This window comes from Hylobates moloch, unplaced genomic scaffold (assembly GCF_009828535.3).
Source record: "Hylobates moloch isolate HMO894 unplaced genomic scaffold, HMol_V3 SCAFFOLD_13, whole genome shotgun sequence".
In the NCBI taxonomy this organism is placed as follows: Eukaryota; Metazoa; Chordata; class Mammalia; order Primates; family Hylobatidae; genus Hylobates; species Hylobates moloch.
This window is the reverse complement of record NW_026652288.1, coordinates 69505795-69528242: the sequence shown is the minus strand read 5'-3', so window position 1 is coordinate 69528242 and position 22448 is coordinate 69505795. Positions and strand designations below refer to the sequence as shown.

Sequence of the window (22448 nt, the reverse complement as noted above, 5' to 3'; positions counted from 1 at the left end):
ATTTTTTCAGAGCTATCTAAAAACATTCACAAATGTATACCTAAATATTTATAACTAAGTAGTGTGTATCCTCAGAGCTATCTAAAAACATTCACAAATGTACACCTAAATATTTATAACTAACTAGTGTGTATCAAATATATACAAGACAGAAGAGAATAAGAAGTAGGAGCTACGTCACAGGACAACTTCAGCAGATGAACACAAACATTCCTATTGTGCCCTGTTCTGGTTATTCATATTACTCTTCTCTGCTAGAAAAGAAATTCCAATGAACTCCCGATACAGAGACAGTTTTTCTTGTTACAAAGGGACCTTTGTTTGAATCCCCCACAAGTGACAAGGTCAATCTCAGCCAATCTTGACATTTCTATGGAACCTTTCCACCAAAATTTTTTTTAAAGTCCAAGTCATTTCCCGAAACCTTTTTGAAATCCAAAGAAAACACTGTATAGATAAAGTATCTATTAAGTTCTTTAACAAATACCATTCATCATATGTTCCTCAGGATATTTTTTATAAATATATTTTTAAAATTAAAAAACAAGGCTTACATGATTTAATCCACATCCTTAAAACAATTAGAGAATGGTAATAATATACTGAATTAATATTAAAACAGTCTTCACCTTCTTCTCAGCATATAGGAGGTGATTTCAGAATTTTTTTTAAAAAATCATATTTTCACAGCTTTTTACATAAAGTTGACACTCTAAAAAATTAAAATATTTTGCTGTGAGGTTGCTCAGTATTTATATCAGCACCTAAGATATAAGAAATTCTTTAAGTCCTAAAAAAAGACTTGCAAAATCATTTTCTACAAAAGTTTATTTTGGAAACAGATTTTTTAGACCAAAAAGCAGAAAATTACAACCTGAATTAAGTTAGCACTTTCCAAACATACATTTTCTTTTCTTCCTCAAATCACTGTAAAGTAGTTTAAGGAGTGTAGTGTATGTTATTTGGGTATTTTTTTAATCTGAGGAAAATATATAGACAGCATACATGCAAAAGTTAATAAATACAAACTCCACAGACTTCAGATTATGGGATACTTTTACAATCAATTAGGTTATTTCTAGAGAATACTGCAATGCCACAACCATTGGGACATATTCACAGACTGCTTATGCTAAAGATATGGACAATATTCTTCACTTTGGGAACAATGTCCATGAGAAAATAAGACAATGACCTTTATGATGTGCCACAGAGCTGTGCCACAGAAAACAAGATGCTCTTTGCTTTTAAGTCTCCATATTCTAAGAGGTCAAAGACATTCAAATATGAGATAAAAATCTTATCACTCCCTCTGACTAGCTCCATGGGTGATATACACCAACAGGAGCAAGTTCAAATAATTTTCCAGATGTGTAATCCCTGGCAGATTAAAATTTAAATTAAAATTTAGTTCTGTAGACTGAACCCTTAACTGCACTTACAACATATATGTATTTTTGAACAAACAGTCTATGCCAATACATTGTTCACTAGGTACAATTCCAGTTAGGTGAATGACTTTAAACAAATCCACATAACTAATTTGGGCCTCAGTCTCCTTACCCACAAAAGAGAAATGATAGTACAGGAAGTCCACACAATGTTGTTAATAGGTTTTGGGGGCTGAGACTCTAAGTGAAATGATGTATAACTAAACTAATTTTACCAAAGGCTAATTGATATAAACAAAAGTTAAGTTCCTACAGGATATTTCTGGTCAAAAAGAAAATCATCAAACTTCTAAATAAACACTCAAAACACTTCTACTATTAAACATTGAAATAAATGTAAGCTATACATACATTTAAGAAAGAGAAGTAAAAACAAGTAAGATAATTATTTACCCAATTTTTGGTGAATCAGTGAGTGACAGCAGTGGGTTAAATCAAGGTATAAGTTTGCAAAGTGAAAACTGGAAGGAGCACCTCCTACCACCATGCAGTTCAAAAACAATCACAAATACAGTGGCTCAATGACCACTTTCGAAAAGCATCGTTTATTATAGCGCATTTGTATGATTATCATATATAATACAAATTTGTATTTCATAATCACTTGCATTCATTCATTCATTCCTCTCCCAAGCATCTTATTCCAGTTCAGGGTCACACCTGGCCAGAGCCTATCTCGGCAGCTTAGGGGGCGAGGTAAGTGCCAACCCTGGACAGGACACCCGTCCATCACAGCGCACTCTCACACACCCACATTCATTCAGACCGGGGCCACAGACACGCCAATTCATCTAATGTGCACATCTTCGTGAGGTGGAAGGAAACCTGAGTACCTGGAGAAAACCCACGCAGACACCGGGAGAGCGTGCAAACTCCACAGATGCAATGGCCCTGGCTGGGAATCCATTTTTTTCCCCTCATCAACATTATAGCAAAACAACATTACTCAAGGATTTGGCATACTTCACAGCATGCTATTAAGGATTAAATCAGATGAAATAAGAAAAGTTTTTGGAGAAACACAAAATTGATGCCCAGATGCCAATAATTAATGCACGGCAATTAGAGGCAACATCCTATGATAAGCAATTAGAAGGCTTTAAAAAGTCTGCTTTTGAAACTTAATTCATCAACCATCTCCCTTCCACTTAAATCAAGTGCTAGCTTTAACTTGGCTAGAATACAAAGTTTAAATTAAAATCTTTTCCATCAGCCAGAAAAACTGTGTGGTCCTGCTTGTTTTACTCACAACTGGCAGAGTCAAAAATCCATGTAATGGTTCAAAATCCACAGCTATAAATGCAATGCCGATGAAACACTGCAACCAAACCCCAGTCACTGTTTCTTTTTCCATAAAATTCTACCCTAGTTTAAGATTGATAACAGCTAATGACTAAGTTGGTAACACTTTAGTCTGTCCCAACCAGGCTCATTATCCAAGTTTAAATCTCCATGTGACAATTCGGAATCCACAGACTTAGAACTTGTAAAGGCAACGCAAAAAGAACATAATGGGTCCAAATGCCTGCCAAAAGTGACCAGGAGAATGGTCTAATTGGCAACTGAAGCATGCCAGGGCCTGCTCTGAAGCACTGATTCAAGGAATCTACCACTCACAAAGAAAACACCAGGCTGGTTTGGAAAAAATAGCTCAGGTTTTAGTCCTAATCTAGGTCACAATTAATTCTTTATGATTATGGAAGAATCTATTTACTCTGATTCACTCAATGTCAAAATAAAGATGATTGCTAAAATGTAATATTGTGCCACAACTATCTTTAAAAATAAACTCATGCAAACCATTGCACTAGATGCTTCATAAAACAAGACCTGTTCTTTAACTTAGTCCTAGACCAATGCTGGCAGAGGCATATATTTACAAAAGTCAACAAATACAAAATCCAGAGACATTTCAGAATACCAGACATAGATGATAAAAAATGATAGTAATAACATCAACAAAATAATTGCTACTAAAGAACTTGCCTAGTGTTATGCTAAGCATTTTATGTATATCATTTAATCCTCAAAACAACCTTATAAGGCTACGTATACTATCATCCTTATTAAATAGAGAAAGAAACTAAGATTTAAAGTCAACAAGTACTTGCTTAACATGTTACTAAAATGAATATTTCTTAAGATTTGAGGCTTTTTATATTTCTGCTGTAATACTCAACTTATTGTTTCCTGCAAAACCTAATAATGATGTTAATAATAATGTATTCAAACATAAATCCATTGACAAAGATGATAAAATGTTACTTAACCTATACTATGCCAATCACTATTTGACAAAAAAGGAGCAAAGTGTACACACACACACACACACACACACACACCTGGCTACCAGCATTCCAAAAGGAGAGTAGCACAGAAGGCTGTGGGTGCCAACTGCCATTATACCTTTGTTTCCTGTACAACAGTCCCCTTCTTATGTGGTCCTGGGTCTCCTGGTCCAGTATTCACCAATGCTGCCCTGCTGCTGGGGTAAAGAGGGTCATCATCTTGCTGGGTAGAGCCAAAGAGGGGACCTAGGGTCTGACTACTTCTCAAACAGATTTGCATGAAACTTGTAGTTTTACTCACACCTTTACCCAACTTCATCATCAATTCCTGCACCTAGGAATTACCTTTAACCTAGTCCTAGACTAAATTAATTAAGTTAATCACATTTACAGGTCTTTTTCTATTAACACAGCAATTATCTATAAATTATTCCAAGTAACCATAGACTTGTGAAGGCAGAACCAATCAATCAATGAATCAATGCACCACCTTTCAGAGGTTCTAGGATTTCAATGTGGTTGATCCTTGGTTTTCCTCACTACCAGTCTAGATTTAAACTTTCCTGCATTACTGGACAACCATCTCAGGTTTTTCAGGTTCCAAAATATTGTAGCTGTTGTCTCTATTCTTATTTTCTTTTTCCTTGTGTATTGACTTTCCCGTCATTTTTACTGGGATTTTTAGAACAGAATGAATACAGTGCATGTCTCTAATCAGTCATCTTTAACTGGTCTCCTGTTCAATTGTACAAAGACTTCAGATCCCACACTGCTTTTCTGAAGTCTTATCCAAAAGGACTGCATCTATTAAAACATCGCTAGTTCTTCTTTCTGTATTGAAATAATACCTAAACAACTACCTATTTCTTTTACTATTACTCCAGACACTGGTTGTTGATAAGAGCTGAACAACATGGACTAGAATACTCACGTAGACTTACTTTGAAGTATTGTGAAAATACTTTGCGTGAATTTCAAATGAACTTCTTTGTCATTAATCTCAGGATAGAGAAACAGTCAAAAAGTGTCATAAAGACCGGCTTCTGAATGTCACTGTCTTTCAACTGTCAGTTGAAGAAATTGATTTTAGAAAGAATAAAGTTTCTCTGTTATATTCAGGAAAATAAGGTAATGGCTTTACTTACCAAAGACTCTGTAGTAAGTTTATCTTGAGTATATATGGAGTAAGAAAATAACATTTGCTAACAAAAATAGCAACAGCCATTACTTCAGGGCAAAAATTAAACAGGTTCTACAACGTAAAATGTTCCATATTCTCTGGCCTAGTTAAATTTAATGTGTTTTTCCTTTAAAATTTAGCTTTAAGAATTAGTCAGGAAGGTTAAAATTTTAATATTCATACTATAAAAGACTTTTGAAGGTTTACTGTTATTTGCTTATGCATTAAAGTTTAGAATTTTAATTACCAAATAGAAACATATTTCATAATGCAGATATGCTATACTATTATTTACATAAATTGTCACTTTTTGGTAATATGAACTCATTTCATAAAATAATATTAGAGCATGTGCATGTAAGGTAGTTTTTAATGTCATATGACATTTCAACTTTAATAGAGTTTGATTAAAATTAGGGAAAAAACTTCTGGAGAAGCAAGTGCGGGGTAAGTACTATTTTGTATGTTTACTATCATTGTAATTTACTCTGCTACACAAAGTAGAAACCAGAGAATTTGGCATTCACTGCTCATTATATGTTGGGAGCAAATTCAGTTCCTCAGGATACAAAAGCACATTGATGGATATTTTTACTTTACTCTGCAGAAATTGAAGACAAGCATAGTTTTAGTTTTAAATGGCTTTCCAAAGAATACCAATGTTTTAACTTTGTAATTGGAAAAAGAGAAACAAGTACCTTGCAAAGGTCTTCAGTAGCATATTTTTAGAGTACTAATAACAGCACACTCTGTTATTGAAACAAATTAAATAAAAGACTGTTAACATAACCTAGGTATTTAGAATGAAAACTCAGAATTGAGAGTAAAAACACATCTTTTTATGAAACATCAAAGCAAAGACTCATCTAATTTTCATTTTGCAGAAAACTTTTTAACACAAAAGACCTTATTTAGACCTTAGGGTTTCTAAATAGGGGAGAAGGGTTAACATTCAGTCTTCTACAAAAGACAACTTTCTTTCCTAATAGTATCAGTCTTTTAATAGAGATGTATCCTAAATTTAAAAACAACTGGTATTAGATCATATTCTGTTGCAAATTATTGTAAGTTAATCACACTTATACGTCTTTTTATATTAACACAGCAATTATCTATAAATTATCCTAAGTAACCATAGATTTGTAGGGGAATAACCAAAAAAAAACAAAGGAAATATGAAAATATGCAAAGTATATACTATGTGTGATGTTTAGTTATGAATTAAGCCTATTCATTTCTAATTGAAAGATGATATCTGATACTCCATTTTTCATGAGATGATCAGGCTTTTAAGATAGCCGAGGTCCTTAAAAGACAAGGAGATCATGAAACCAGGAAGAGCTCATGAATTTGAGTCAGAGGGAAGAAGTTGGTACAGTTAAAGAGGAAGGAAGTAGAGTTGGAAGTCAAAGGCTTTTTCCCTGACATTGACCCAAAGTCATTTAGGTACTACCTAAATTTAAAGAATTTAGCTCTAATCATTCCATGCAAAAGGAAAGTGTGTCACCCTTCTTAGGCAGGGTAAAAACAATCAGTAGTGGAGAGGATGTGGAGAAATAGGAACACTTTTACACTGTTGGTGGGACTGTAAACTAGTTCAACCATTGTGGAAGTCAGTGTGGCGATTCCTCAGGGATCTAGAACTAGAAATACCATTTGACCCAGCCATCCCATTACTGGGTATATACTCAAAGGACTATAAATCATGCTGCTATGAAGACACATGTACACGTATGTTTATTGCGGCACTATTCACAATAGCAAAGACTTGGAACCAACCCGAATGTCCAACAACGATAGATTGGATTAAGAAAATGTGGCACATATACACCACGGAATACTATGCAGCCATAAAAAATGATGAGTTCATGTCCTTTGTAGGGACATGGATGAAACTGGAAACCATCATTCTCAGTAAACTATCGGAAGGACAAAAAACCAAACACCGCATGTTCTCACTCATAGGTGGGAACTGAACAATGAGAACACATGGACACAGGAAGGGGAACATCACACTCTGGGGACTGTTGTGGGGTAGGAGGAGGGGGGAGGGACAGCTTTAGGAGATATACCTAACGCTAAATGACGAGTTAATGGGTGCAGCACACCAACATGGCACATGGATACATATGTAACAAACCTGCACATTGTGCACATGTACCCTAAAACTTAAAATAATAAAAAAAAATTAGTAAGATTCTAACTCTGCATATACTCCTTTTAAGGAAGGTTAGAAAACAAACAATTGTTAGGCCATGGCACTAAGAGACAGAGTAACAGGAAGGTGTTAATAGGAGAGGCAAACCCTTTACAGCTTTAGAACTTAAGATCCATGCACACTGTGCAATTCCTCTTATCTATGTACCTCATTTCTGTTCCAACCCACAGGCTCCTTAAATGTTTCTTTGTCAAAATTCTGACATTTGTCTTCTTTTTACTCCATGCATTTCAAAAAGGGCTTTAGTGGCATTTGGGTGGGACAATTCAGGCTTATCTGGGACTGTCCTACTAAGTGTAGGATGCCTGGCACCCTGGCCCCCACCTACTAACGTCAACAGAGCCCTCCAAGTCTACTGGGACAACCAAAAATGCACTTCCAAGTATCCTTAGGGGGTAAATACCACCACCACTGCTTACAAACCACTGCTACAAGTTGTAGTTATCTCATTTAAACTTAAAATGACAAGAACCATCTCTATGACTCAAATTGACATCCCTACTGAAGATTTTTCTGGAGTTCTAACCTGCTTTTCTCTTTTTAACTAAATACCTTACCCTCATGTTCCAGTCACTCAAATGTAACATGCCCCAAACTGAATTCCTTGTCTCCCTCCCTAAGCCCCAATCTGGGAGGCAAACCTAGGAGGACCCCGCCTTTTCAGCAAGTCCTCAAGAGCCCCTATTCTAAATATCTCTCAGTATCTCTTGGAGGCCCCTGTCAGTTTCCCCCCTAGCTAGCTGTGTTACTTCAATTGCCTCAAATCGTTTAACATTTTCACCTCTCTGCTAATGCAAACACCACACTGTTCTCTACAATGCCACAAAATCAGTCCCCTACTTAATTGGTAAATGTTTCCACATAGGCTTTAGGAAATGGTGAAAATGCCTCAGCGGGGCACACAATGGCCTTCACAAACATCTGCTCTCATGCTCTCCTTTGATTTTCACCAAGGGCCTTTAAACCCATAACCTCCAGCCAAACCCAAACCTTTCCATTTCAAAGAAAGTGCCCTAAAACACCTCTGCAAATACATTGGAGGTGTTCACCAACCACCATGGGTCCCAAGAACCAACGGCCCCTGGGCGGATGCCACCAGCTGAAATGCTTTGGAACTTAGGAGCCTTGCAGAATAGGAGGCCTTAAGTGTTAACTGAAATGAAAAATTTTTTAAAAGAAGAAAACAATTTTGCAGAGACATACTACTGATACATACGTACACACACACACACACACACACACACACACACACACACAGAATGATCGCTGTCCCTGCTTGTCTGTTTTCAAATAGTGTCAACTTACATAAATCTTAGTGTTATTTATTTATTGGCAGTCAACAACCTAAGCCACAATAAAGGGAACTAGACAACACACTGTTAATTTGGATGTCAAGGATGTTCTGACCACAACCTATATCGAATATGTCATCACCTATAGCTATAATTTTTCATTAGGTAAAAGTAAAACAATGAAGATAGCCCTGGTTATGACATACTTAACAATACCATGCTTACTCTGTAATATCTAATTCAGACACTGATCATTTATTTTATTCAAGATTTTATTTCGCATTTTCTTGGGACTGTAAACTCTTTCATGAGTAATACATCAAGTAGTTATCAACACTTGGGTGTCACTCTTGAAGTTCAACAAGCAGGCCTTACATCATGAAACGGCCTTTGCAAATCTTCTGAGTACTTTGAATTTCAAAAAGGCTGTATCTGAAATGAGTGTTTCAAACTAAATCAAAAACATTTTTGTAATGTAAGTTATTATGATATAGACATAGAGTTATCATGTAAAAGCTGAACATTCCTAGTAGAAATATAACAGATCAAATTATTACAAAGGCAGATATCCATATTAAAGCATTGCATTTGAAGTGAAAACAAAATAAAAATGTAAAGAACACAGATATTTCTTTTTCTTTTAATGGAGGGTGAAAAGTATCTCAGTTTTCTTTTTTAAATAAAAAAGACAAAAATATTCAAAATAGCCCCTTACTATAAGCTATGACAGAAATAAAACTTTTTAATAAAATCTTAAATGATTTAAATTTTGTAAATGATTGAAATTAAAGTAAAATTTTAGTCTATACTTTAAATAAAATGACTTATTTCAAGGTTAACCAATTATGAATTTGTCAGCCATATCCAGTGACCTCCCCTGTTTTATTTTGGGCTCACATTTCTTACTGTTTGTTTCTCCTTTCCTTGTGTTTCCTTTTCTAACTACATTATGTTTATTGTAGAAGCTGAAACTACAGAAAAGTACACAGACAGAAATTAAAATAACTCATAATTCTATCATTAAAGATAATTATCCTTTATGTTTTGATAAATTATCTTTCAAATAATTGAAATCTAAAACAATATGAAATCCCACTCTTTAGACCTGCTTTAAAATCTGAATATATTAGAAAAAAAGTCCATATTAAATATTCCTTTAAAGCATTTTATTGGTTATATAATTGTACATTATATAGGTATACATAGCTTATTAAACTAAACCCATATTACTATTACAGTCCTTTTAGAATTTTCCTTCAGTTTTCCTGACCTCTTAGAGTGATGATCTTTACATGCCTACTAACCATGAACTACATTATACTTTTGTTATTTATCCTAAGACTTTGTTCATTGAGGGCAGTCTATTTAAGGGTACACATATACTCTATTGAAAAGGCTATAACATAATGCTTGGCATGAATTATAAGTATTCCATAAAAGATAACTAAAATAATAACTAAATAAATGAACGTACACATCCTTCAAGCCGCAAGGAATACCCTAGTTTCTAACATTTTGGTATTTGATAAATTGTTATGTTCATCATTTCTACTTGTATTAACTTTTTCAGATAAGATGCCTCTAACAGCTTCTAACTTTCTGAGCAGAAAAAAAAATTCTAATACGTTTTCCCTCTCTTTCTTATTAAGCAGATAATTCTCTTTGACTAGCTAAGCCAAACTTACATGTTAACACTGCTGATCTAGTCAAAGCAAATATTCTTGTGTTTCAGTGAGCATTAGAAAACCTTTTTCCTTCCTTGACTTTTGTTGATGTAATGTTAGTGCTTATCTCAAATTTTAAATTGTTCCAACATCACAGAGGAATATTATTAGTTTAGTAATATTTTACTGATACATACTATGTTCCAGATGGCTCTTATTCATATGGAAAAGCTTATAAGAGAAATGCTAACTAAAACTATGCTCAGATAATCCTCCTTACCTATCAGATTGACAAAAATCTAAAGGTTCGTTGACATACTCTGCTAGAAAGACTCTGGGGAAGCAAGCATTCATCTATTCTTGGTGGTACTGCAAAATGTTACAACTTCTTTGAAGAAGAATTTGGCAGTATCTTACAAAATAGTATACACAGTTACCCTTTGATCTAGCAATCCTATTTCTAGAAAATCTCAAAGATGGAATGGCTAATATATGGCAGGGTGTAAGCACAAAGAAAAACTATCTGTAACAGTGAGACTGAAAATAATCCTAATGCTCATATAGATAGGCGGCTGGATGAATAAACTACTACACAGTTACTCGATGGGAATTATTGTAGCTGGAGAAGGGAGTAAAACATCTCCATCAACTACTATGCAGTAACCTCTAATATATGTTGTTACATGAATAAAGAGGTTGAGAAAAATAAGTAGAATACGCTTTCATATATCTAAGAAAGTGAGGGGAATACACATACATAAACATATGCATATGCTTATTTTAAAAAACAAAGATAAACAACTTATTTAAGAGTATCTATATGGGAAGGGAATAGGATAGAGCGGACAGGAATAGAAACTAGACTTTCTTCTTTATGTTTTAAGCTTTACAGAGGTATAATTGATATGTTAAAAAGTACCTATTTAATATATACACTTTGATAAATTTGGAGTGTCTATGGGCTTTGAATATATCTAGTTTTATAGAGAAAAATTTGGATTTTTGTTCTATCTACTGAAACAGCCTAAAACCACTTAGCAATGAGCACCCTGGTACTCACTGAGGTTTTAAATACCACTTCATTTCAAAACACACCAGAGCTCTTTGGGGAAATGGCTGATTCCAGGCCTGGAGCAGGAATTGCAAAACATAATCCTTTGACATCTTAAAATGTCATATAGCAAGAAAATAATCAAAAACAAAGATGGAACAATCTGAGCACTAATAAATAGAATAACGTGAACTTTACCACTGAATATATGAATAGATGGATGTACCTTTCCCTTTATAGAAATATTTCAGCTAATAAATGAATAAAGAATGATAAATTAGATAACACTGTTTTGCAATCCTTAATGAAGTAATGGATCTGGTATTGATCACCACCCATACATTATGTGCCTCATAGGAAATTCTACAGAACAAACGACCAGATTTCTTCAACAAATAATTGCAAGGAAAAAACATAAAAATGAATGAGGAAAGTTTTAATGTGCAGACATGCTATAATCTCCAGGATAGAGGTAAAAAAAAGTAAGTGGCAGAACAGTGTTTATAGTATGGTAACATTTAAGTAAAAACAAGAAAAAAAAAATATATACATATATTTTCTTACATAATCATAAGTATTACTAAAAAGATATACAAGAAAGCAAATGTTGACTCTGGTTGTGTTTCAGGTGGCCAGGGAACAGTATATGAATGGCATTTTACTGTAGGGTCTTTCGTATTTTTGGAATTTTAAAACATGTGACTCTATTACTTACACATACCAAAATTAAATGGAATAAAATCATAAAAGCATCATCATAAGTATGACCACAACAGTGTAGTTATGTAAGAAAATAACCTTATTCTTAAGAGCTGAATACTGGAGCATTTATAAGTAAAACATCCTATGTATATACTTGGAAAAAAATTAAGCAAAAATAATATATAAGTAAAGATGGAAAATTTTAACAATTGCTAAATATAAGTTTTGAATGCATAAAAGTTTATTATATGATTTTATCTACTCTTCATGACAAAAAGTAAAGCAAAAAACCTTAAATGTAATGAAAATATATATTATTAAATTGTAGCCAGATATTGCCTACAGAAGATCTAAGCCTAAGGCTTACTCTTTCTTTACTGAAACTGATGAATATCACAGACTAGCACCAAACCAAGACCCTTTCCTTGATGTAATCAGAAGTAAAGAGCAAGCAACGTGGGGAAAGAGAAGGAATAACATGACTTTGGACAGCTGCCTGCTGTGACAATTCATTACACACTGAGCATCTGTCTATCCACCAAACTTGAAACATATCTCAAAATGTATTTCAAGGAATCAAGACAAAAGCCAATTGAACGAGACTTGATAACCTGAAATGCCTTCCTTTAGAGATAACAAAGTGTTTGTTAGTATGCAACTTCTTGGCACGACCAAAGGCAGACTGCAGTGCACTTACTTTTTGCTTGCCTCACAGACATCTGTAATATTGGAGAAAAGATGGTGCCTCTCGGTTTTAGTCATGGTATCACTCAGTTCTTTAGAATTTTTAAACATTCGTATCAAGATCTCCAAGCTGAGTAAATATGAATGTTCAGAGGATATGACTTCAAAGATAGCCTGGTAAGAAGGAAAAAGAAATGTATTATTAATTCTTTTAATTAAAGAACTAAAGATAGCTCTCATAATTTTGCTGTAAGAATAACAAGATACTCCACTTTTCAGGTATAGTATCTTGGAAAGTACAAAATGAGACGCACTAAAGAAACATCACAAAACTACTCTCTTTATATAATATACATTTACCCAAATCTTAAAAAATAATCACTATCTGTAAATATGAAAAAAATGAAAGCATGTGGATGACCTGACATCACATCCTGAGGTCATGCCTTTGCCAAGGGGTAGAATCTATGGAAGGAAGCTAGGGCATGTCATAAAATCTCAGTGTGACATTAATTAACCTTTGGGGTCATCTCCTCCAGCCCTGCTTTCAAAGCATACTGCTTTAGGGACAGTAAGGATTTATGGTCATCTCTTGAGATTCAGAGAAAACTTCTCACACTTTCCTTCCCTTCCCTCTTGTGTGTCACGCTCTTCCTCTCCCTATGCTTAATCTGACTAATTTTCAGTCAATAACAGCAAATATTCTGGTATGACTGTGTCTACCCTCAAAAGGTTCTTATCAACCACAGGAATTCTTTTATATAAACTCATACAATTGAAAGTAATTCCATCTATTCAACAAGTCACACTCTCTACTCTCATCAGTGTCTCAAGAAGGAGTAAAGGACTCTCTGCAGAGACTCTCAGTGGCAGGCACACAGTGGTTTTCCTGATAATTGTTAATGATGAAATACCAACCCACGTATGTGGATAAGATTCCAACGCCCTGTGTAAGGAATTCATCTAGATCCTTAACAAAATCAAATTCAGATCCTCTAAAAAGGGATATAGGGAAAATGCAGGCCTAAGATTCACAGCCTTCCTGGAAAGCTCCCTGGTAACGCTATCTTCATCACCCTGATCTCCAGGGCTCCACCCTTCAAGTCCTTGCCCCAAACAGCAGAGGGTACTGTGGCTGGGTGGGAGCAGGAAAGGCACAAGCAGGTAGACGCCCAGCTGCTGATGGGTGCTCCATTATTTTATAAATCAGGTTAGAAGTGCTAATCTCAGTGTTCACCTCCACTTTTAACTTCTGTAAGGTTTAGGGACTTGGGTCTTACTTAAATGTGCTAATCTAGCCTCAGTTGTATTTCATGAAATTAAGTGATGTAACTATCTGAAGAGTAAAGAGTAAGAATGTTAAGAGTCTCATTTAACCTGTATATTGAATTTTTTCAATCAATACAATAACCCCGAAAAACTATACACAAAGCGAATTAAAGAAAAATTTTTCTTCTAGACCACAAATAATGGATTTCAGGTGTTGATGTATACGATGCCTTGGAATGACTTAAAATATTAGCAACAGCAAAGACATTTTTCACTTCTTCAATGCTGAACTATGCTGATTGATTAATGTGATTAAGTGATAATTGAGGGTTTTGAGAACAAAAATTAATATTGCTGAATTCAACATTTTAAATAATTTCTTTTGTTTCTGAAGGGCATAAACAAATAAGCCCTTTGTTATCTCCAAAGGAAGCCATTTAGGGTTATAAAGTCTCATGCATTTGGCTTTTGTCTTGATTCTTTGAAAGAAATTTTGAGGTATGTTTCAAGTTTGGTGGACAGATAGATGTTCAGTGTGTAATGAATTGTCACAGCAGACAGCTGTCCAAAGTCACTTCATTCCTTCTTTTCCCCCACTCTGCTCACTCCTTACTTCTGATTACATCAAGGAGAGAGTGTGTAATCTAATCTAAATACTCAAACTGGGCAAAAAGACTTAATGAACTATTTATAATGGATCACAGGAAAAGGTAAATAATTGGCAGTTTATTATAATAAGTTTAATAAAATAATTGCTAAAATATCCTGCAATAATACCATCAACTATTTAAAAGCAAATTAGGTTAGACCTGTTATATACAGCAGGTAGGAATAGTTATATAGGAATAGAAAGTCTGAATAAATATTTTCAGAATATGATAGAAATAGGCAAGGTTATACAAGGTTTAGAAGAACAAAAATGTTCAAATGGGATTAATATCTTGGAGGAGCTTTTAAATTTATCCACAAGGAGAGGGAAACATTTTTATGTCACGATGTTAACAATGAAGGAAAAAGTCCCATCTACTGTCCAGCATTGGAAAAACAGATAAAAAATATTTAAAGGTGGTGTTCATAGAATAGAGTACTATATGATGATTGAAATGAATGATCTAGATTCATACGCATTAACATGAATAATCTCAAAAATAATGTTGAGTGTAAAAAACAGAAAACCAAAAAATACGCACAGAATATCATATATATACATTTTAACACACATGCACAGATATATGTGTGTATGTTATACATAATTTTAAAACACAGGCTGGAAGTATATGTACCAGTTCATAATTATAGTTGCCTCTGGGGAGGAAAGGAAGGGAATGGGACGGGACTGAGGAAGAGAATGTAGGCATTCTACACTATCAGTTTTATGTTCTTTTTAAAAAAGGAGAAAAATTACAATTGTTATACATTTGTTAATTCTCAGTGGATGGGTACACCAAAGTTCTATACTATTATTTAAAACTTGAAAAAATGGCACTATACTGCACCCTTGTATTTCACTTTATTCTATGCCAACCAAAAAAAAAAAAAAAATCCTTGTGTCCTTTGTGGAATCGATTTTTATATGTATGTATATGCGTTCACATACACACACACACACACACACTAATATGCAGGACGCAAGAGGAAAATGCTTTGAGAGCTTCACAATATTATTACAATAAGCAATTTTCTCAAATTGCATTGATTTAAACTTCAAGTTGTAAAACTGCATTATTAACCTGTTTTTTTGTGTTTTTTGTTTTTTTACTAAATAAACTTTTTATTTTGGTATAACTTTAAATTTATAGAAAACTTGCAAAGAGGGTTCAGAGACCCCTGTATGCTTCATCCAGCTTTCCCTAACCTAGGGTATCTTACATAAATAGGCTACATTTGTCTACAGACTAATGTGACTATCAGTTTTTCCACAAATACCCTCTTCCAGTTCTAGGATCTAATGTTGGTTTCATTTTTTATCATATTTCTCTCAGTTTAAATACCTGAACTACGTGCTTTGTTGTTTAAAATCAAACGATGTTGAGATATTTAAAATTTTTTCTTTTCCGGGAGCTTATGCGTACGTAGCTTTATTTTAAAATGATCACTTACTGCTTTTGTTAAACAAATACATTTTCAAAGGACAACACTAAACAAGGGCACACAGTAAGTGAAAACACAAAAGAGCAGACACCAACATACACACTCCAGAGCTCTAAAGCAGCTGCTCGGTAAAAACATACCTCTTGTCTCTTTCTTTCCTCCTGGCTTACTGTCTGAGATAATCCATTTCTTTTCACCTAGGAGAAAAAGCAAAGTAGAGTTGACTCATTTATTAATACTTTAAAAGTTTCCTTATTATTCAAGGCATAACTCTATGCCCTTCAAAAATGAATTAAGAGAAACTATACAAAATGTTGAATTCATCAATATTAATTTATTATTAATCAACAATTATTTACTAAATATTTATAGTGTGCCAGACAATATACTAAGCATTTTATACTCTTTTTCCCATTGAATCCTCATACAAACTCTAGAAAACTGATACTGATCTTTTCCCCATTTCACAGATGGGGTAACAACTGAGGCTTAGGATCCAAGAGCACATAGCTAATAGGTAACAAGGCCAGGATCTGCATCGATGCCAGTCCAACTCCAGGGCTCATGCTTTTAGTCAATATTATTGGTTAGGGACCCCCTACTTTATATGAAAGTGGCACCTCATTTCTAAGGGTTGGGCTAGCATCACTAAGACCCCTTCTAATACCAAGTCTGTACCAGTTTTGTGTATCATGTGTTTTTTTGGTCCACATATATCTTGGAATGTTCTTAGCTTTACCCACCATCCTGACCCTGGGTCAGCCTGTCAGCAAGAATTCACGGCTAAAAAGGATTCTTTACACATTTTAATAAGGGAGGAGACTGGCCAGAAGAATGTAACCCTTCAGAGCTGCTCCCTTTGGTTAACCCTGAGCAGGAATTTCACAGGATTTCCTGCATGACCCGAAGTCCGGCAGATGGATATAGAGGTGCCATGCCCACAATCTCTGCAGGTGAGGTCACCAGCAAGAATTTCCATGCCAGTGGCATCTCCACCCAAATGGGGTTCAGACCCAAAAAATCTTAAGGAGAATGAAAAACCTGGGCTTAGTGACCTACACAGATGACAGCTACTTTACTGGGGAATTAAGAGTACTTTGTCCTATCAAAAGAGAGGGCAAACCCACAACAAAAAGTACTTGCTCTTTTGAGGGGAAAGAGAAGGTAGTTTTGACAAAGGTAAAGTATTAATATACAGAATTATAATCTTTCACTAATACTAACATGATAGATAGTAAAATATTCCTTTAACAAGCCATCAGTAAGGAACTAACAAAACTATGGTGCTAGAAAAAGAGATTCCGGGAAGCGTTCTTGTATTCTGATTGAGGAAACTGAAGTGTTGCACATTTGGGGAGCCTGAAAGTTTCTTCTAAGGTATGACAAAGCGGCTCCTCATGGCTGGCTGCCAGGCCGCTGCTCCTGGGCCTGTGCTTCTGTCTCTGTCCTTCCATGCCCTGTAACAGAACAGGCTCTCCAGGTTCTTCCTCCGAAACCCGGAGGAGTAATTTTGTCCACCTGAGGCATCCTTCCACAGTCAACTCCAAATTAAGTAGCACCTTACAGCACGTGTCTGGAGGTAGAAGGTTATGAACAGGCAAGAAGATTTCAGAGACTGATCAAGGTGGGGAGATGAAACCCAGGAGGGGAGAGAATGATCTGAAAAGGGAACCCCAAGAAGACTGAGAGAGAGCAGAGAAGAGACAATCAGGGGAGAATGAGAATGTAGGTGAATAACATCAAGTGGAAATAAGGAAGAAAGAAAGGCAGAGAGGAAGGAGGGAGGAAGAAAGGAAAAGGAAGAAAAGAAGGGGAAAGAATGTGTACAAAGTTTTTAATAGGAAAGACCTCTGAAAATTCTCAAATTCAGACACAGGAACCTTATCTATAAACTTAAGTAAAAATCACTTTATGTTCCAGGCTTTTTTTAGCATGAAAAACATATGTTTATACCTATAGTCTTAAAATATACATCCTTTTTGAAGTTTACCAATTTTTGCTATGAGAATCCAAAGTATTGTCAAATTTATCCCATTTCTTCAAGTGTTTCTATTGTCTCCATTTGTGGGAAAGAAAATATAATATACCAGCTTCTAAAACCTATGAGTCTTACTTGATATATAAAGTGAAAGAAATTAAAATTGTACAGGCTCCTTTTTCTTATTTATTTATTTATTGAGATAGAGTCTCACTCTGTCGCTCAGGCTGCAGTGCAGTGGCGCTATCTCAGCTCACTGCAGCCTCCACCTTCTGGGTTCAAGTGATTCTCCTGCCTCAGCCTCCTGAGGATGAGGAGCTGAGATTATAGGCGTGCACCACAGTGCCTGGCTAATATTTGTATTTTTAGTGGAGAGGGGGTTTCACCATGTTGGTCAGGCTGGTCTGGAACTCCTGACCTCAGGCGATCTTCTCACCTTAGCCTCCCAAAGTGCTGGGATTACAGACGTGAGCCACCGTGCCCGGCCTCACTTTTAAAATATACATTTCATGCCAGCTTCAGCTGGGTACAAATGGGATCACGTAGACAGCCAAAGCAACACTCCTTTAAACACACAGACAGCCAAAGCAACCTCATTTGAACTTTCTTATTCCTCACTGGTTTAAATTTCTTATTTAAATATGTCATCAACAAGTAGAATTGCAAAAGTAGTTTTTAACAAATCAGTAAGAAATGGATTTAACGTGAGGTTCTTGATTTTGTACAATCCAGCCAATTCACAAAACTTCAAATCTGTGGATTCTGAATTTTAAAGAGAATATATGAACATATGTCAATATCTTCAGCATTTTAAGTGGATAAAAATTAATTCAAATAAAACAAGAGAGTGAACAATACTACAGTTTTGACATATTAAAAATATGAGCATGTATCTGTGCCTTATTAAGATAGTGAATGCATAGAACTCACTGTTATAATAGTTTTAAATTCATAATTACAAATTTACTGTATAAGGTGCTGAAATTCTTGACCTGTGATCTTTATAACTGATATATTTTGCATGTCAAAATGAGATATAAATTAGTAATTGGCTAAACCTAATAAAGAACACTACAAGATATTTCTTCTATGGATTTGATACTGTCTAGTTAGACCCAAAACACAGTTTATGAAATTTGTAAAAGGGTAAACTCCCAAAGTATAGATCCAAAAGGTAATTATTAGATACTCCACATAAAATCATGCCGGTTTCCCTTTTAATACCTTGTGCTATGGTCTGAATGTTTGGGTCTTCCCAAATTCATATATTAAAATCCTAACCTCCAAGGTGATGGTATTAGGAGGTGGAGCCTTTCAGGAAGTGATTAAGCTTTGCCCCATGAATGGGATTAACGCCCTTTAAAATAGGCCCCAGAGAAACCCCTAACCCTTCTACCATGTGAAGAGGTAGCAAGAAGGCACTATGTGCCAGAAAGCAGCCCCTTGCCAAACACCAAATCTGCCTTGATTTTGGACTTTCTAGCTTCCAATACCGTGAGAAATAAATTTCTGTTGTTTATAAGCTACCCAATTTATGGTATTTTGTTATGGCAGCCCAAACTAAAGTACACTGCAGGGCTGAGCTTCTCAGATAAATACCTTAAGAAGGAAAAGACAAGCTTTAGACTGTGAGTCCATTATTACACTCATGACAGTTACACTAAGCATCTCCACCTTGCAGAGAACTGTGTAAAAGAACTATAAACTTTGTGTAATATTTCTTGGTCTTTGACTCCACTAACTGGAATAGGTTATGAGCCAAGTTCTCTAAGCCCCAAATAGATCCTTCACATTGCCATTTACACAGAACTCATCTATGGATACAGCCAGTCCTACATCTGTGGAGAGAACCAAGATTAGCACCAGTCTCTTGGCTTATCAGATAATCATTTTCTGTGAAGTAAACAGGGATATTTATGTTCTGACGCCCTCTTTGTTCTCAGACCCTCCATGACTCGATAGTGTTTCTAGATGAATGTGCATTCCTTCTATTTTTGCCCACCAGCTAGGGAAAACAGATGGGAAGAACCCAAAAGCCTCACAAACCAAAAAGACTCAAAAATGTAGCCAGTTAAAAATTACATTAGATTTACAATCCACGATCACTCTGTCTCCATCAAGCACTAATTTATACTGAACACCCATCTGAGCTAAAACTCAATGGAGTTTACCCATTTGCAAAACCAAGCTTGTTTTTCATGTCTGTTGGTGATTCTCTACTTACAGGCTTCTTTTCTCAAGAGCTCGAATGGGAAGGGATTTCAAAGTAAAATTATACCACAGGACACAATCACTCTCAGGTCCTTTCTACAGACAATGCAACCTGAGTCGTCCCTGAATTAAAAATGAGCTAGAATTCTTTCACTGTAAATAACATGGGAACAGCAGCAGTTTGAGAGCATGCTTGAAATCCTTAAAATGAAAAATCTGCCAGAGTCCAGAAAGAGTGTCCTCTGTAACCAGATCCAGTAGGCTCTCTTTAACCCCACTACATCCACAAGGAAAGGTTTTAAGACATCACTTTACCTAGCTAGGAGCTGCCACAGAACACAAATTTCAAAGGGCCAGAGATCTGCATAACCAAACACTAGACATGAGGTCAAGATGGGTCATCCTTTTGGGGAGTGGTGGGTAAACAGAAAGAGAGAACGCTTTCTTTAAAAAAAGAAAAAGTAGAAGAATAGCACATATCATAAAATCATATGCTTAATTTAAAAATGCATCAGGTAATATGCCAGTGACATCCAAATTAATTTGTTCAAAAAGCTGATCTCTCTGATGTCCTATTGTTAAGCTTAATTCTATAATCCTCAAAAAAGTGTTTGAATCTCAAGAAATAGCAAGTACTCAGCCTCAAGCAGGCAACATCAAGTTTGCTAAAATAATGGAACACTCAGATAAAGCAAGCCAAGACATTTGCTCCTCTATGCCCTGCATCACCATCTACAGACAGAGCCAGGATTCCTGAATGAACCCAAATTATTTCAATACGGACATGAGGCTGAGAACACAAACTACAGATAAGTAATTAAATGCACAAGAATGAACTGCTGTGCTTTGTACATTTTGGAGATAAACATGCATTACTTCATTTGCAGCCAGCACTCACTAGCTTGCTACCCATGTCTTGTCAATTCCTGATTCAGAGTTCTGGTTGGTTCTTAATTTATTTCTCAAACTACTATGTCCGGAATTGGTGGGTTCTTGGTCTCACTGACTTCAAGAATGAAGCCGCGGACCCTCGCGGTGAGTGTTACAGCTCTTAAGGTGGCGCGTCTGGAGTTGTTCGTTCCTTCTGATGTTCGGATGTGTTCGGAGTTTCTTCCTTCTGGTGGGTTCTTGGTCTCACTGACTTCAAGAATGAAGCCGCGGACCCTCGCGGTGAGTGTTAACAGCTCTTAAGGCGGCGCGTCTGGAGTTGTTCGTTCCTCCCAGTGGGCTCGTGGTCTCGTTGGCTTCAGCAGTGAAGCTGCAGACCTTGGCGGCGAGTGTTACAGCTCATAAAAGCAGCATGGACCCAAAGAGTGAGCAGCAGCAAGATTTATTGTAAACAGCAAAAGAACAAAGTTTCCACGGTGTGGAAGGGGACCCGAGCGGGTTGCCACTGCTGGCTCGGGCAGCCTGCTTTTATTCTCTTATCTGGCCCCACCCACGTCCTGCTGATTGGTAGAGCCCAGTGGTCTGTTTTGACAGGGCGCTGATTGGTGCGTTTACCATCCCTGAGCTAGACATAAAAGTCCTCCACGTCCCCATCAGATCAGTTAGATACACAGTATCGACACAAAGGTTCTCCAAGGCCCCACCAGAGCAGCCAGACACAGAATGCCGATTGGTGCATCCACAAACCTCGAGCTAGACACAGGGTGCTGACTGGTGTGTTTACAATCCCTGAGCTAGACACAAAGGCTCTCCACATCTCCACCAGACTCAGGAGCCCAGCTGGCTTCCCCCAGTGGATCCTGCACTGGGGCTGCAGGTGGAGCTGCCCGCCAGTCCCGCGCCATGCGCTTGCACTCCTCAGCCCTTGGGTGGTTGATGGGACTGGGCGCTGTGGAGCAGGGGGTGGCGCTCGTTGGGGAGGCTCAGGCCGCACAGAAGCCCATGGAGGCGGTGGGAGGCTCAGGCATGGCGGGCTGCAGGTCCCAAGCCCTGCCCCGCAGGAAGGCAGCTAAGGTCCGGTGAGAAATCAAGTGCAGTGCCGGTGGGTCGGCACTGCTGGGGGACCCAGTACACCCTCCGCAGCCGCTGGCCTGGGTGTTAAGCCACTCACTGCCCAGGGCCGGCAGGGCCGGCCGGCTGCTCCGAGTTGGGGGGCCAGCCAAGCCCACGCCCACCCGGAACTCCAGCCGGCCCGCAAGCGCCGCGTACAGCCCCGGTTCCCGCTCACGCCTCTCCCTCCACATCTCCCTGCAAGCTGAGGGAGCCGGCTCCCGCCTTGGCCAGCCCAGAAAGGGGCTCCCACAGTGCAGTGGTGGGCTGAAGGGCTCCTCAAGTGCCTCCAAAGTGGGAGCCCAGGCAGAGGAGGCACTGAGAGCAAGCGAGGGATGTGAGGACTGCCAGCATGCTGTCACCTCTCACTA

At 36.9% G+C, this 22448-nt stretch overlaps 1 protein-coding gene across 2 annotated transcripts in view; it reads right to left on the bottom strand.

Moving 5' to 3' along the window:
- The window catches only part of ARHGEF26 (Rho guanine nucleotide exchange factor 26), a 139749-nt gene that overhangs the window by 94337 nt on the left and 22964 nt on the right, over positions 1 to 22448 (bottom strand). For both annotated transcript variants that reach the window (XM_058427093.1, XM_032173897.2), the window contains exons 5-6: positions 16031 to 16087; positions 12544 to 12704 (exon numbers count right to left, since the gene is read on the bottom strand). In XM_058427093.1, coding sequence (XP_058283076.1) covers positions 12544 to 12704; positions 16031 to 16087 — 218 coding nt within the window. The remainder of the gene's footprint in view (positions 1 to 12543; positions 12705 to 16030; positions 16088 to 22448) is intronic.